This window comes from Neopelma chrysocephalum, unplaced genomic scaffold, assembly GCF_003984885.1.
Source record: "Neopelma chrysocephalum unplaced genomic scaffold, ASM398488v2 Primary Assembly neopelma1_65, whole genome shotgun sequence".
Classification (NCBI taxonomy): Eukaryota; Metazoa; Chordata; class Aves; order Passeriformes; family Pipridae; genus Neopelma; species Neopelma chrysocephalum.
Genome location: NW_020897722.1, coordinates 1420264 through 1434950, shown reverse-complemented (window position 1 = coordinate 1434950; position 14687 = coordinate 1420264). Strand labels below are relative to the sequence as shown.

At 44.1% G+C, this 14687-nt stretch overlaps 1 protein-coding gene across 3 annotated transcripts in view; it reads left to right on the top strand.

Annotated features, from left to right (window-relative positions):
• The window catches only part of GTF3C1 (general transcription factor IIIC subunit 1), a 40470-nt gene extending 26144 nt beyond the window's left edge, over positions 1 to 14326 (top strand). For all 3 annotated transcript variants that reach the window (XM_027683497.1, XM_027683495.1, XM_027683496.1), the window contains 13 exons: positions 96 to 238; positions 416 to 497; positions 1692 to 1804; positions 2743 to 2805; positions 3303 to 3396; positions 4342 to 4514; positions 5092 to 5376; positions 7547 to 7800; positions 9186 to 9472; positions 9959 to 10616; positions 12121 to 12160; positions 12870 to 13062; positions 13942 to 14326. In XM_027683497.1, coding sequence (XP_027539298.1) covers positions 96 to 238; positions 416 to 497; positions 1692 to 1804; positions 2743 to 2805; positions 3303 to 3396; positions 4342 to 4514; positions 5092 to 5376; positions 7547 to 7800; positions 9186 to 9472; positions 9959 to 10616; positions 12121 to 12160; positions 12870 to 13062; positions 13942 to 14163 — 2607 coding nt within the window. In that variant the 3' untranslated portion in view covers positions 14164 to 14326. The remainder of the gene's footprint in view (positions 1 to 95; positions 239 to 415; positions 498 to 1691; positions 1805 to 2742; positions 2806 to 3302; positions 3397 to 4341; positions 4515 to 5091; positions 5377 to 7546; positions 7801 to 9185; positions 9473 to 9958; positions 10617 to 12120; positions 12161 to 12869; positions 13063 to 13941) is intronic.
• The last annotated feature ends 361 nt before the right edge of the window (positions 14327 to 14687 follow it).

The following is a 14687-nucleotide window of genomic DNA, read 5'->3' as shown; positions in this document are numbered from 1 at the left end:
AGCTTCACACACTCCAAGGGGTCCATCCTGCTTCTCACCATCCTCTGTGCACTTCAGAGCTGGAGTTGAACCCCGAACATTTGTTGTTCCCACAGGTCAAAGGGCCATTTGTGCCCTGGCAGGTGGTTCGGGATGTCATGCATTCCAGCTTTGAGGAGTCCCTGGATAAAACCTCTCATTCCGTTGGGCGAAGATCTCGTTATATTGTCAGGAATCCACAGACTTACCTTAATTACAAGTAAGAAGTTTTCTGTGTCCTAGGTATTGGCTAAATTCTCCTGAAATTAAGTGAAGGGACATGGTCCTTCTCTGTTTTTCTGTTGTTTCATATGACCTATAAATTTCAACTGTCAAATCTGTATTGAACTGGGAAAACTTCAACTCTGGACAACACCTTCAATTGTATCTGTTGCAGAGTTTGCCTTGCTGAGGTTTACCAGGATAAAGCCCTCATCGATGATTTCATGAACAGAGAAAATAATTATGAAGATCCACAGGTAGGAGGGAAGTATTCCAAAAGGTCATGGAGTACTTTATTCTGTTTGGATTACTGAGTGCTTGCACTGCTTGAATTACTGTGATTTCCTCTCTATCTCTCCCTTGAATCCTTAGCCATTTTAAAAATAGCATCATTGCAAAAATGTGGCATCATTGCTGGATTGGGAGCAAAGTGAACACAGGCAGCTTTCTAAAGGCACATAAACAGCCTCCTGTAAAACAAAAAAATTGTATTTTCAATATGTTTGTTTATGAACATCCATGACTAAACACATCTACCTGCTGATTATTTTTTATCCTCTCTGCCTTATTGTTATCTGAGCAAGAAAGCCTTTTTGCTCTGTAATTTCTTATTTGTTACCCCAGTTGCATGTTGAAATACAGCCTTCTGTGGATGAGTGCAGAAATGCAAGCAAATCTTATAAGACTTGATTTGATCAGCCAGAAGATTTGATTTCATTTTTGAGCTTTTTATGGCTTAAACGAACCACAGTTTCAAATTGAGAAGTTGTTTACACTTTCAGTGCAAACAATTCCATTTGGAATTTCAGATTTTTTTTAGAACTGGGACAGTGTCACAGCAAGATTTGTTTTTATCCAGGAATGACATAGTTCATACCATTGTCACAAAAGCCCATTAGTTCTGTTGGTAAACTCATGCTTGTTTAAAGGAAGAGAAGCTGTTGACTGATGAGACATCACTGAAAGAAATGTGTGTCCCCATGCCCAAAGTCTGTCTTTGGAAGCAAATAAAAACTTGTTTCCAGAGAACATTCCTCCCATGTAACAGGTGTTCTCCAAGCCAAGCTTGTGCAAACAGACTTAATGGAGAACATGGGAAAGCCTGAAGGGTATGAAGGGAAAAAAAGACTTGAACAGAAGCTTAAACAAAGCTCTAGCAAGAGATTCTCTGCTGTAAATTCAGTAAATTGGTTTAGAACATATGTTCATGGTGGTTGGCTTGTAGCTGTGAGCATCATTACAGATGGAACCTGCAACTGTTCAGTAAATCAGCAAACACCAACTCCGTGGAGCTTTCTGATGCAGCCTCTTGGCTGTTGTACTGTCTCTGCCTTGATAATTCAAACCCAGCTATTTCTACAAGAATTTTCCATCAACACTTTAGAAGTAGAAGGTCTTTTCCCATTCTAATAAACTGAGGTTGATAACATTTCTGTCTCTTCTTTTCTAAGGTTTGTGCAAAGGAGTTTAAGGAGTTCGTGGAAAGGCTGAAAGAGAAATTCAGTTCGACCCTGGGGAATCCCAAACTTGAGATTCCTGACACTTTGCAGGAACTGTTTTCCAGGTATTTTAGTTAGGGTGCTTTTGACTCTGCACATGGGCTGAGGCAGTGAGAGGGGACAGCAAGTCAGAGCAGCCCCTTCTCCACTGGGCAGGATTTACACCCTCTGGTGCTTGTGCTCTTAGCATCAAAAGGAGTTTTAGTAAATACAACAAGCAGTGCTTCTTTCAAATCCACACTTTCTGAATACATATAACTGATTTTGAGTTATTTGCACAAGTTTGCTGATTTTAAGCCATTCCCATTTTGCTAAAGAAGACCTTTAAACCAGAAATTCACAGTATCAGGTTTTCCTAAATTGTCAAATCCTCAACATTTCTGTTAGAGATGGTGCTACTCAGGTGTAACTTTTCAATGCAATACAAGACTTCCCCTTAAGCATTTTCCAGATTAACTGGCCCCATTTTATATCACAATTTGTAGCTGGTTGCTCAGCTGAATCACCTCAGCACTGCTAAAACTGTTGATAAAGAAGGGCACTCATGCTTGTACAGCATCCTGCAGCTCCAGATTGTTAAACTTTTTCGTGATAAATAACACTTGAAGAGCAGTGTGGAAAATTTGTGTCTCAGACCATTTAATGATACCAAGTTTAGCACCCTTGTAAATTTTCTTATTTTTGGGAAGAGCTGTACATTACAGCAGAAGTGCTGCTGACTGTAACCAGAAGTCCAAAACCTCAATAAAATCCTTACAGTGCCAGACTGTCTCCTGTCCATGAGTTTTATCTTCTTGTCAACAGATATTTTAGTGGAGATCGATCTGGACACTTCTTTTAATGTGTGACCCTTGTGCTGAGGCTGCTGGAGCACAGTCCCTGTGCTGGTTCAGCACTTGCCTCGTTAGCAGTTGTGCTCATCAGCCTCTGGGCTTCGGGGCTGATGCACAATCACAGAATGTTGCTCTTGTTTCAGTGTTTTCCTTTCCCTTCCCTCATCCAGATTTCGGGTGTTGGCAATTGGAGAAGACACAAGCCAAGGCACAAAAGAGGATAATCTGAGCAGGTGAGTAGCAGCAGCACCATTTTTCCCATTAGGACTCCAAGGCCATGTCTCTCATCTGTGAAAGTCATATAAATAGTCTCCTAATTAATTAGTCTTTCATCTGTTGTAGTGTATAAATTTATTAATAAAACAATACTTCACAAGGCTGTGGGGGCATAGATTTGGTGGACAAAATGGCAGCAGTGATGACCTCAAAATGGTGGTCTGTTATCATTAGGACAACTGTATGTGGGTGCTGTATTTTAAGAGAAGGAGATGTTAATAAGGAGAACTTTGCTTTTTGTCAGATTATTTGGACTGATCCAAAATTCAGGGAGGAAGGTCAGGGAAAATGTAACAGATCACATGAGTAATCCTCAGCTCTAGGATCTGATGCCTTTATGCATCTATTTCAGAAGCAAGTGATTGAGTTTGTGTATTTTTGTTAGTTTATTGGTACTCATCCTCAAAAATCACCATGAATAAACTTTTTTCTCTTCTATTTTTTTTTCTTTCAGCATTTATGATATTCATTTTCTAGTGCTACAGAATCTGATTCAGAGCACGTTGGCACTTTCAGACAGACAGATGGAATCTTGTCAGTCATTTCAGGTACAGTGTCTGGACCAAACTTTACTGGTCATAGAGTCAGAATTGTTTAGGTTGGAAAAGATCATCGAGTCCAGCCATTAGCCCAGCACTGCCAAGGCCACCACTAAACTGTGTCCCCAGGTGCCACATCTACATGTGCTCATACAACCCTGAAGTTTCTCCTCCCTCCCTTGATAAATTCCTTTTTCAAATGAGAGAAAAGAAACCCAAAAACTGAGATTTATGTCTGTTCTGTGAGGAGTCTTCTTGTCTGCTTTTAGGAAATTATATATTCTGGACAGATTTTCAATATGTTGTTTTCTTTCTGAGGATGAGATTAAAGATGTGAGGTTGAAGCAATTCCCAAAAACCATGTGAAATAAACTCCACATCCCTTCCATTGGGTCAAACTGTATCATGATTTAGTGCCCACTTGAGCAATTGGAATGATCTGGAGGAGATATCACAGAGACAGTCCTAATACCCAGCTAACACTGGTGTTGGGGAGCCTTTCCTTCAGGGTTGGGGACCATAAAAATGCATCATCTATCAGTCAGATCTTAAATAAGGTCAGCAGTTCAAAGGGAGTTTAACATCTCATCAGCAGACAAGAGAGGAGCCTAGAAAGCCAAGCTCACAGCAGCCTGTGTTCCTGGTGAAATGAAGGGAGGAATATACCAAAATGTGTTGCAGAGGGAGCATTTTTCACATCTATAATTCTAGCAGGAGCCTGATCCCATTTTGAATATCAAGTGTTCTATAGTATTTAGTTAATTTAATTGGCATTTACTGTGGAAAGTCTGGAAGCCCATAAAAGGAACAGAACAGCAGTTAAGTGAATTTATATGTATCATTTACATCCTGGCTCGTAGGCTTCATATCCATTTAGTTAATGTGAACCTCAAGTAGGTTGAGTGTAACAGAGCTGAAACTGCCTCTTACACTGAAGGGGGGGGTTTTTTGCAGACATTCCGACTGTACCAGGAGTACCAGGATGACATCCTGGTGAAGGCTTTCCTGGAGTGCCAGAAGAGGAGTTTGGTGAATCGCCGGCGGGTGAATCACACGCTGGGGCCCAAGAAGAACCGGGCCCTGCCCTTCGCACCCATGTCCTACCAGCTGTCCCAGACCTACTACAGGTGGGTGTCACAGAGGGCACTGCTGGGCTTTGAGCAGGGAAAGGGTCTGCCAGGCTGGGTATGGTCTCTGCTGGGCCTGGAGAACAGAGTACACATCACGTGTCCAGGGCAAAGAGGCTGGAAGGGGAGGGTAACGCCGTGGATGTTGTTGGTCCTTGTTGGGTGTGAGGGAAGAGAGCCCAGTGTGCCAGGCAGGACTTTACAAAGACACATGGAGAGGAAATGAGATGCAGCAGCACAGTTCTAGGTGTGGTGGAAGGATTTCTTTAGCACTCTTGTGAAGCAGAAGGTGACATCTTTGCTTTCTGTTACCTGACTTTTCATCATCATCATTGTGGCTAGGCTTCGCAAACGAAGATTTGGTACCTGACTTTTACATGGTGCATAAATACCTACTGTTCTGGAACTAGCCAAAGGACTGTGAAAGCAGGTGTAGAAGGTACTTGGCCACCAGCTCTAACGTGGAATTTCAGCTGTGTGGCTGCTCTGTGCTACCATGGGTCTAAAATTCATGCTAAATTCATGCTCAGTAAGAACAGCTTGTGGAAGATTTGTGCTTCTTTGTGTTTTTGTCCAGGGTTTTCACGTGGCGCTTCCCCAGCAGCATTTGCACAGAGTCCTTCCAGTTCCTCGAGAAGCTCAAGGACGCTGAAAAATCAGACCAGCCAGATAACTTCTCATTTAAAGATGAGGAAAACACACCATCAGAGGGCATGGTGGCATTTCCCATGGATGGACCCGGCGGCCAGTGTGTGGCAATGCTCTCCCTGTTCTCCCTGGGACTTGTGGCTGTGAATGTGAAAGTCCCAGAGCAGATCATTGTGGTGGACAGCACCATGGTGGAAAATGAAGTGATAAAAAGGTAAATGCTGTTATTTCTGTTAGTAAACACGGTTTGGGGATAACTTGAATGCAATTGGATAGGCATTAGCATTTCCTGCACTGCACTGGGGCATGTTTTACTGTGATACTGTTTCAATTGTTATTTCTGAGGGAGCATTCTGAAGATTTAATGGCACTTCACTTAGTGCCTATCATTATAGCCCTGGACTGCATTTGTCTTCACATGTGACATTTAAATTGCTCAGCACTTCAGTGCCATCAGAGCTGATGTGGAAAGGGGAGCACTGGGTGCTACACGAGCATTTTCAACATCATCCCTTGTCATTTCAAAGGCTGAGAAGGATTATAACAAGGTTTCAGCTTTACCAGTGAAACCTCTCACCACAATATTGCTTCTGTGTACTGTCTCCTCTTTGATTTAATTTTTCTGTAAGCCTGCAGTAATGGCACACCACTGAGACTGAAACTCTCCCCAGGCAGCCTGATCCTGTGAGCCCTTACCCTCACAGTCAATATGTGTTTCATCCTTTCAGTCATTATGTGTTTTCTTAAGAGAGCAACTAAATCTCTTGCTTTAACCTGCTGCTTCCTGTTGTATATATACATGGAAAATACTTTGTTCTCTTTAGAGCAGCTTAATGCCCATTTGAAGATTGTTATTGCAGTCTTTTTCCCATAACATTCTGTTCTTTAAAATAAGCAGCCTCAGTTCCTTTACTTGTGTTTTTGGTACATTATTAAGTTTTTATTAAGTTTTCCAGATCTCTGTCTTTCTCATTTATTTTCTTCTGCACTGAACTGTGATGTCAGAAAAGAAATGCCAGGCTCTTGCTGGCAGGTCTGTGCCAATTCCATCATGTCAGATAGGTAAAACTCCTGCTAATGCATCCCAGGATGCTGAATGGCCATGGGCTTGCCAAAAAAAAACCCAGCCAAACCTCCCCAGTGCAGTGGGGAGCTTATGATTCTTGTGAGTCACTCTACCAAGCTTCTTTTCTTTTACCTGGTTAATTGTTTCCTCTTAGTGTGGAGGCACAAATGCACAGTACTATTATATAAATAACAGCCATTTGTCATAGGAAATTGCTCCCTGCTCTTTTCCAGGCTGTTTCTCCAGTTTGCTGGAGACGTTCTGAATGCAAATCCCATCTTCTCATAGACTTGCAGTGTCTGGGTGATCCTGTGCAAACTGAATAAGCTCTTTGACCACCCAGGTCATTTGCAAAAATACACTAAGCCCTGGACTGACCTCTTTACTCGCTATTTTTCCTAAATTATGTGTTCCCTGCTGGTTTAAAATATGTTTTAAAAGAAGGTCTGACTCAGAAAAGGTTGTAAGGAACCTTTGGTTGTCTCCTGCTTAGAACAGAGGCAACTTCAGAGTTACATCAGATTGTTCAGAGCCTTCAACTTTAAGCATTGTGGCTCTTGTCTTGTCCTGGAAAGAAGTAATGTTGGTTTGACACAGTTTATTTCTGGGAAATTTATCCTGGCTGCTACTTTTTTTACTCTGAGGCTGTCTGCAGTTTGGTTTTTGGTGGAGGTTTTTTTATTTTTTTTTTAAGTAGCTGAAGTCTTTGGTCTGTAATTCTTTCTCCTCCTTTTCCTCCTTAAAAATAAACACTGTCTGCCTGACACTGCAGCATCCTCACGGTCTCAGTGTCCAACAGATGCTCCCTCATGATGAAGTGTCTGCTGAACCAAAGAGGTTCTGCTGAACCAAAGAGGTTCTGCTGAACCAAACTGCAGACAGCCTCCAAGTGAAAAAAGAGTAGTGGTTGCAGCCAGGATAAATTTCCCAGAAATAACTTAGTCAAACCAACACTGTTTCTTTCCAGGACAAGACAAGAGCCACAATGGTTAAAGCTGAAGGCTCTGACCAACCTGCTGTAACTCTGACATTACCTTTGTTTTAATCAAGAGGTTCAGCACTTTAGGCTGAGATATTTTGGGTTCATTTCAATATAATTGCAAAATATGGAAGAGTTTCCTCTTCCAGGAACTTCTAGTGTATTTTCTTTTCTGTAGTTGCTCGTTCTCAGTGCTTTAAATCAGCCTGCTGTGGACATGCTGTCCCTGACTAAAGACTGGAGTGCAGAATCACTGTGTTCTTGCTCTGCTCAGTGCAGTGAGTCACTGTTATGGAAAAAAAAACAACAAACAAATAAAACCCCCTGTGTTTGCTGTAGTTTGGGCAAAGAAGGGCTGGAGGAGGATGATGAGGACGATGATGACCTGGATGACGGCGCTGGAGGCAAGCGGAGGATAGAAGTGAAAGCTCGTCAAGCTTCTCACACCAATTACCTGCTAATGAGAGGCTACTACGCCCCTGGCATTGTGAGCATGAGGAACCTGAGCCCCAGTGACAACATCGTGGTCAATTCCTGCCAGGTGAAGATCAGGCTGAGGTGTTCCCCTGTCCCAGGGAGACTCAGCTCTCCAGGTTAGTTCCTGTTTGTCCCATCTCACACAGCAGTGGGTTGGAGGTTCCTCACCTGCTGAGGAACTGATTGAAACAAAGCCCCTTCATAGGAACATTCTGTTTTCATCACACATGCAGTCTGTAATGCTTTCTCTCCTGATTTAAACAGATGGGCAGCTTAAAGGCACCTCTTGTTGGTAACAAGCCCTTGCCTGTATTTCATGTTGTGTTAAACTGTTAATGCAAAGAGGAAGTCTGTCCTCTGCTCTGTTACCCCTTCTCCAGGAGGTTTTTCAGTCCCTTCTGCAACTTGAAATACCATATTATGTCACATCCAGGCTTTCTCTTCTGCAGATACAAAACCTTTCAGAGCTCCTTGAAAGGAAATTCTCATTTACTTGTCTCATGTAAGCACCTGAAATAGTGGTGTCCAATATCCAGCCTCTTACCTCAGTAATTTAAACATTTTTATAATATTTAGAGCTTGAATGTTTGCAGTTCATCAGCATTGCCCCTTCTTAAAGAGCATCTTGCTTTCAGCTGTAATGCAAATGTATCCAGAGCCTTCAGCTTTTCAGCTGAAGGGTCTGGTGCTGTCCCTGTCCTGTTGCTATTGCTGTTGTGGCAGAAGTAAAATAGAAATCCTTCCTCATCTCTCAGCTGCCACTCATGCCCTCCAGGTCTGCTGAGCTGCCTGCTCATTACAGCTGATCTCATTGCTCCTTGGCTGTCAGGGAAGTGCAGCTGCCAGGAGTGTCCCACGAGGCACAGTGTGGAGCAGCCTGCGGATCAAAGGCAGGGGAGCAGGAGGAGCAGTGCCAGAGCTGCCCCCTCATCATCAGGGATGGGGAGAAGGGGTTATGTGGGTTCAGCTTCTGAGTACTCTGGACAGGGGGGGCAGTTCTGGGCACTGATGGACCTGTCACCAAACAGGGAGATGTTCTGTGGGACTAATTGTGCCAAGGCATTGTCAAGTGCTAGTTAAACCACATCTGGCCAACAGATCTGCCACAGATATTTTTATTAATAGCATTTCCATTCCCCTAGAATTTTGCACTTGACCTTCTTCAAGAAAAAAGGAGATGATTCCCTCATTAACTTAGAGCTGAGCTGACCCAGTGTAAGAGAGAATACCAGTAAGTCTGCACTGCCTTCCAGCCATCCTTCACTTTGATAGGAGGATAAACCCTTGTGAACCAGCTTGATCTTCTTCCACAGGTCTTTTCAGACACAGATATGTAAGGCAGAAAGAAAAAAGGAAACTGTGGAGCAATGAAGATGTAAAACAGAGCTCTGTTTTTAATTGGAGTATCCAGAGCACCTCTAATCCCTTTGTCTTTCTGCAGTGTATTGCACAGTAACAACAGTTTCACAGCTTATACTCCTGTGTTTTATTTGCCCTGCAGTTCCTTCTCTGCTGGATAACATGGCTGTGGGCATCTCCTGCCTCCCTGAAACTTTCACCAGGCTGATAAAGATCCAAGAAGAAGATTATAAGGTTGATAAGTTCCTCCAGGAGTGCACAGAACGTTGTGGTTACAGCCCCGGAGATGCAGAGGCTGTCCTGGAGATCCAGGGGGCCATAGAGGCAACTTCCCACTTCGGAATTTGCAAAGCTGAGCTGAGCAAACGTTTCTGCAGCTATGAAGAGGTGGAAGCTACAAGAACCAGGAGCTTGGAGCAGTACATTCAGGTGGTTTTACAGTCAGCTGCTTTCCATACATTAGTGTCTGCGTGTTTAGTATTCCCCTTGCACAGGACAAGCTTCCAGGCTGTCGGAAGCAGCTGTAAATTGAACAAAGCTGTTTATGTTGGGCAGGAGATCACATCCCATACCTGATAGCAATCTTGCCTCAAAGTCAGGAAGGCCAAAAATTAAAGCAGCACTTAATCAAAGGTAGGAATGAGCTGATTCAGAAACCTAAAGTGCCAGCATCCACCTTTGGAAGCAAAATACTCTTTCCCAGTTATATTTTTAACTTAATTCAAACTGAAGAAAAATGTCTTGTGCTGTAATTTCAGGAAAGTTTAAGGGGTAAAACATCTTCTCAGCTTTTTGCTCCTTCCTTGCTGCCAAAGATGGCGATTCCATAATTGGTTCAACCAACATTTTCCTGTGAAAGCTTCTGAGATAATTTGTTGTGGGTTTTGTTTGTTTGTTTGTTTGTTTGTTTTACAGGACCTTATTGAAATGCAGCAGGTTTTAGAAGTAGGAGGCCACACTGTAAGACTGGTTGCAATGGTGTTTGCCAAGCCATGGCTGCTGCATTCAGTGTGTCTGAAGGACAGACCAGAAGATGCTGATCAGCAAGGGGCAGACAGTGCCCTCCCAGATGTGCCCCAGGAGTGCCCAGCAGAGCCAGGGCAGGGAGAGAAGTGCCTGGGAGAGGAGGAGCAGCTGGGAAAAGACACACAGCCTGTCAGTGATGAAGAACCCCCAAGGAAGAGATGTAAGACTGAAGATGATGTCCTTGAGGAGGACACTCAGCTCTGCCAGGGGTCACAGGGTGGCCTGGGGAGTGCAAAGGGGAGTGACTTTGATGCAGGTGCCACTGATCCTGTCACAGCAAAGGAAGCTGTAACTGGGGGTGGAGAAGCAGGTTCCCTGGGAGTGCAGGCAGAACACCCAGCTGAACTCCCAGAGCCTGCTCCAGAGGCTGTGGACGTGGACACTCACAAGGAACAAGATCAGCCTTGTTCTGAGGACAAAGAATTTGAAGTGGAGAACGATGAGCTCAGCACTGAGCACAACAAAGAGATCCCCAAGCCTGAACAATCAACCAGTGAGCAGGATGATGACCTTTCCTTCTTGCAGGAGAACCCAGGAGCCTCCAAAGGTATGTAGGAGCACTCTGCATCCAAGGTGTAGAGACTAGCTCACCAGCAGCTGATCCCAAATGGATAGTGCTATTTTATAAGCAAATCCTAGATTCTTTATGAAGCTATACCAGGGAGAGGTTGTCCTTTCTCACAGACAAATTGGCATAACACTAATTTCTGGAGGGTCTTGGAGGTTTCAAATACATCAGAGATTCCTTCAAAGAATCCTTCCTGTTCCTTTTGCTGAAACATTCACAACTACTCAAAAAATACATTTTCCTCACAAACTTGTTTCCATGTCTTGCTCTTCTTCAAAAATGTGTTTGGATCTGAAGTTTCTCATGTCTGGCTTCAGTCCAAAGGCCAGACATCTCTAAGCCTGGAAAGCACAGCACTCCTGGTGTGCCTATAGCTGGAATGTCCATGGCTGAAAGTCCTGAAATCCTTAAACCAGGAAGCAGCACACGCCAGGGAGATTAACAGCCTCGTTTGTAACCCAATTGGACTCCATTTTCATTTCCTTTTTACTGCCAGTTTTCTTTTCTAATAGCCAGTAGTTCTTGCCAAGCTTTACATTAAGTAGTTTGTGGGGGATTTTATTTTGGTTTTGTTTCTATGGGCTCTGATTTCAGGCTGAATCACTGCCTGACTGCTCGTGTGGGATCCTGCCAAGCTCTGCCAGTACCCACGTTCAGAGGCAGCTGTGAATCAGTGCAGGCTGATCCCTGACATCTTAGAGCTTGGAATTGTTTAACTGGAGCCTTCCTGCAGGAAATAGATACTGTCTAAACAGCAGAGACCTCAGCAGTTCTTTAATGAAACTACCAAAGTATTCTTCTGGATTTAACTTCCTTCACTACTCTGTAGCACAGGAGAGAAAAAGCAGTAGTTCTGTTGTCAAATATAGAGTTCTTACTGGCCAGTGAAGGGTTTACATGTGCTTGAGGCAAAGCTGTTCCCCTCTGGGTGTGGTAGGAATACCTCTGTTAAGTAATTGTCTAATTAAAGCCCATGACATAATGTAATGGGAGTAGCAGAGACAACCTTTGCTTTGAAACTGAGCCCTGCTGGAATCCTGAGTTTGCATCCTCATGTCTGCAGCTACTTGGGCTCCTGCTGAGCTTCCATGTGATTCCCAGGAGTTTGGGTTAACCAGACCCACGGGGGAGCTCTCAGGCTGAGACCCTGCACAGCTCCCTGTGACACTCAGCTCTCTCAGCCCAGACGGTCACCTGGGCCCAGCCATGTCACCAGCCTTGTAGGAATAAAGCTTCTTGCTGGGATTTGGGAAGGGAACCACAAAAGGTGTGCTTGAGTAGAGAGATGTGGCTGTGGGAGGAGGGTGCTGGGGGCAGGTCAGGGCAGTCAGGGGCAGCTCAGAGCTCCCCACAACTGAGCATAGTTTGCTCAGGTGGTTTCCTAACAAGCTGTTGCACTTTACAGCTTGGCCACCTTTTACTCTTTTTTCCACTAGATAAGGAGTTGGAGTTAATTAGGAAATATGTGTCCTTTTCTTTCCAGGCAGCTCCATGACAGATGCCTCCCAGGCAGCCAGGGACCGGTGAGTAACAGAGCTGTCTGCAGAATAACTAAACACTTGGCACTCCCAAAATAATACTGGAAGCAGCTGATTTGGAAACCTTAGTTTTGTGCTCTGGTGGGCAGTGAGAATTGATGATGGAGAAACCCCAGGTCTTCCTCCCTTGTTCATGTTACTCACGCTCATATGCATGGTGAAAAAATTTCTCTGATACATGTTTTTAGCCCAGAAGCAACTGGCTCCAAATATCAGAGGAAAAAAATTATTTTACTTCATGAATAAGTCCAGTGCCAGAAAGCCTCAACTTTCAGGTGCCCAGAAAAGGCCTGGAGAAACTGCAGTATGAGAAATGGGAATCTGCATGCAGGGTCTGTCTTTTGATTCCACAATGCTACTGAAAATGAGGATTTTCTTTCCTATCAGAGCACTTTTGCAGATTGAAGGTCTTGGATAACTTTTGGAGGATGTTAGGGCCAATACCAAACAAAGCTTTCCTGGTCAGAGACTCAGGGTAACTTCTGAGCGTGTAATGGTGCTAAAAGTGAAATCCTGCAGGTCTGGAGCTGTCTGGTGGATCAGCACCAGGCCCTGCTCAGAGCAGCCACAGGATTTACACCTGTGAGCAAACACTGCAGTGGATGGAGTGAGAGTCTCTGTAATGCGGAAATTCTGATGGGAAATCTAACTAGATGAACTCCTGCCAGAGCTGAGCTTTAACTGTGTTCTGCAGGGCCTGTGAGGATGTCTGCTTCATTGGGAGGCCGTGGAGGATCGTGGATGGGAGGCTGAACAAGCCTGTGTGCAAGGGGATGATGGAGGCTGTGCTCTATCACATCATGACAAAGCCGGGCCTGACGGAGGCGACGCTGCTGCAGCATTACAGTGGGGTGCTGCAGCCCGTGGCTGTGCTGGAGATCCTGCAGGTACCTGAGCCACTCTGGGAGCTTCAATCCAGCTCAGCTTCCACACCAGGAGCCAGCAGATCCATTGCTGGCAGTCCCAGGAAAATGGGAGTGTGAATGAACCATGAAAAACCACCTTCTCCCTGTGGTGTAAATGCACCAAAGCCAGAGCGAGTCAGTGTTCACAGAGAGGAAGGAGGGAAGCCTGATTTACCCATCCTTGGAATTACCCTGTTACTGAGTTCAAAATTTGAGCTTGCTTCTGAAATGGGTGTACAGGGAGTTAAAATTTTAGGTGGTTACTGAAGAGTGAGGGCTTGTCACTGTGAAATACTAAGTGGCTGTTTAATGCAGTGTTAATCATAGGATCACAGAATGGTTTGGGTTGGAAGGGACCTTAAAGATCATCTGGTTCCAACCCCAATCGCTGTAGATAATCCCAGTGTTCCTAATTTTTTCCTTATGTACCTTCTAGATGGGCAGTCTGTGAAGTAGGAACCACACTGAGATGGGTCTGTGCTGTGTGTAAATGAGACCTTCTGTCCTGACACACCTGCCTGAAGGCCCACATCCTTAACTGTGAAACAGCACCTGGCAAGAAAATTTTGAGTTTATCTTACGTATTTTTTCCCATCATGAAGTTTGATTGCCACCACTGCTACTTTGGAAATGAAATCTTGATTTACATTTTTTTTTCCTATAAGAATTCAAAATCTTGAGCACAGCAGTGATACTGCAGCCCTTCCTGTAAGCATGACTTCCCCTGAGGGGCTCAAGGGAAGCCACTTTTGGTATAAATTGTCCAGCATTTCTTAGAACACTGTAGGTAGAGCAGCATTCAGAGCATTTTTTTTCTCCCACTGCAACTGCCCAAACTAAAGTGTGTGAATTTTTCCACAGGGTCTGGAAACTCTGGGTTGCATCAGACGATTCTACCTGAAAAAGCCATCCCCGGTGTCCCTCTTCTCTCAGCCCGTTGTGGTTGAACAACTCAACAATCCCAAACTGAGTGAAACCCCAACGATCTACTATGAGCCCACGATAGACTGTGCCCTCAGGCTGGGGAGAGTGTTCCCCTCTGAAGTGAACTGGAATAAGTGGGTGCAGATTATCCCTGTATAGGAGGTAAAGCTGAGTCACATCAAATTGGCTCAGCTTGTAGGAGGGAGCGTTAATGCAGATGAAATGCTGCAGTTTTTGCTCCATCGTGTTTTTATTAAGTTATTTATCCTTTTTACTTCTGAATGTATTTAAACTGAGAATAAAGTTTGATGTTAAGACAGAAGTAATACGTGATCCTGCTTGAAGTATATTGTCTTTTCACCAATAACTGCTTGCAGGGTGTATAGTTTGTGGTTCCTGATTTAACTTAGGGTGTTTCCACAGGTCATAGCAAAGGTCCCATTTTGGTTTCTTCCTCTCTGTAACACAGAGAGCACAGTTTTGCATAGAGAAACTGTCAGGTTATAGATGAACACCTAGTAATTCTGGATATTACATCTTGGAACGCTTTTAAAACCCTTCCAGTAAGGATTCCATTCTGTTCAAAGCAGTTGAAAGACTGGGGGTCTCTGAGAACAAATGTTCATTGCACTACATAACATGCAAACAGCTCGTTTTGCTGCTAGACTGCCCAGCTCTGAATA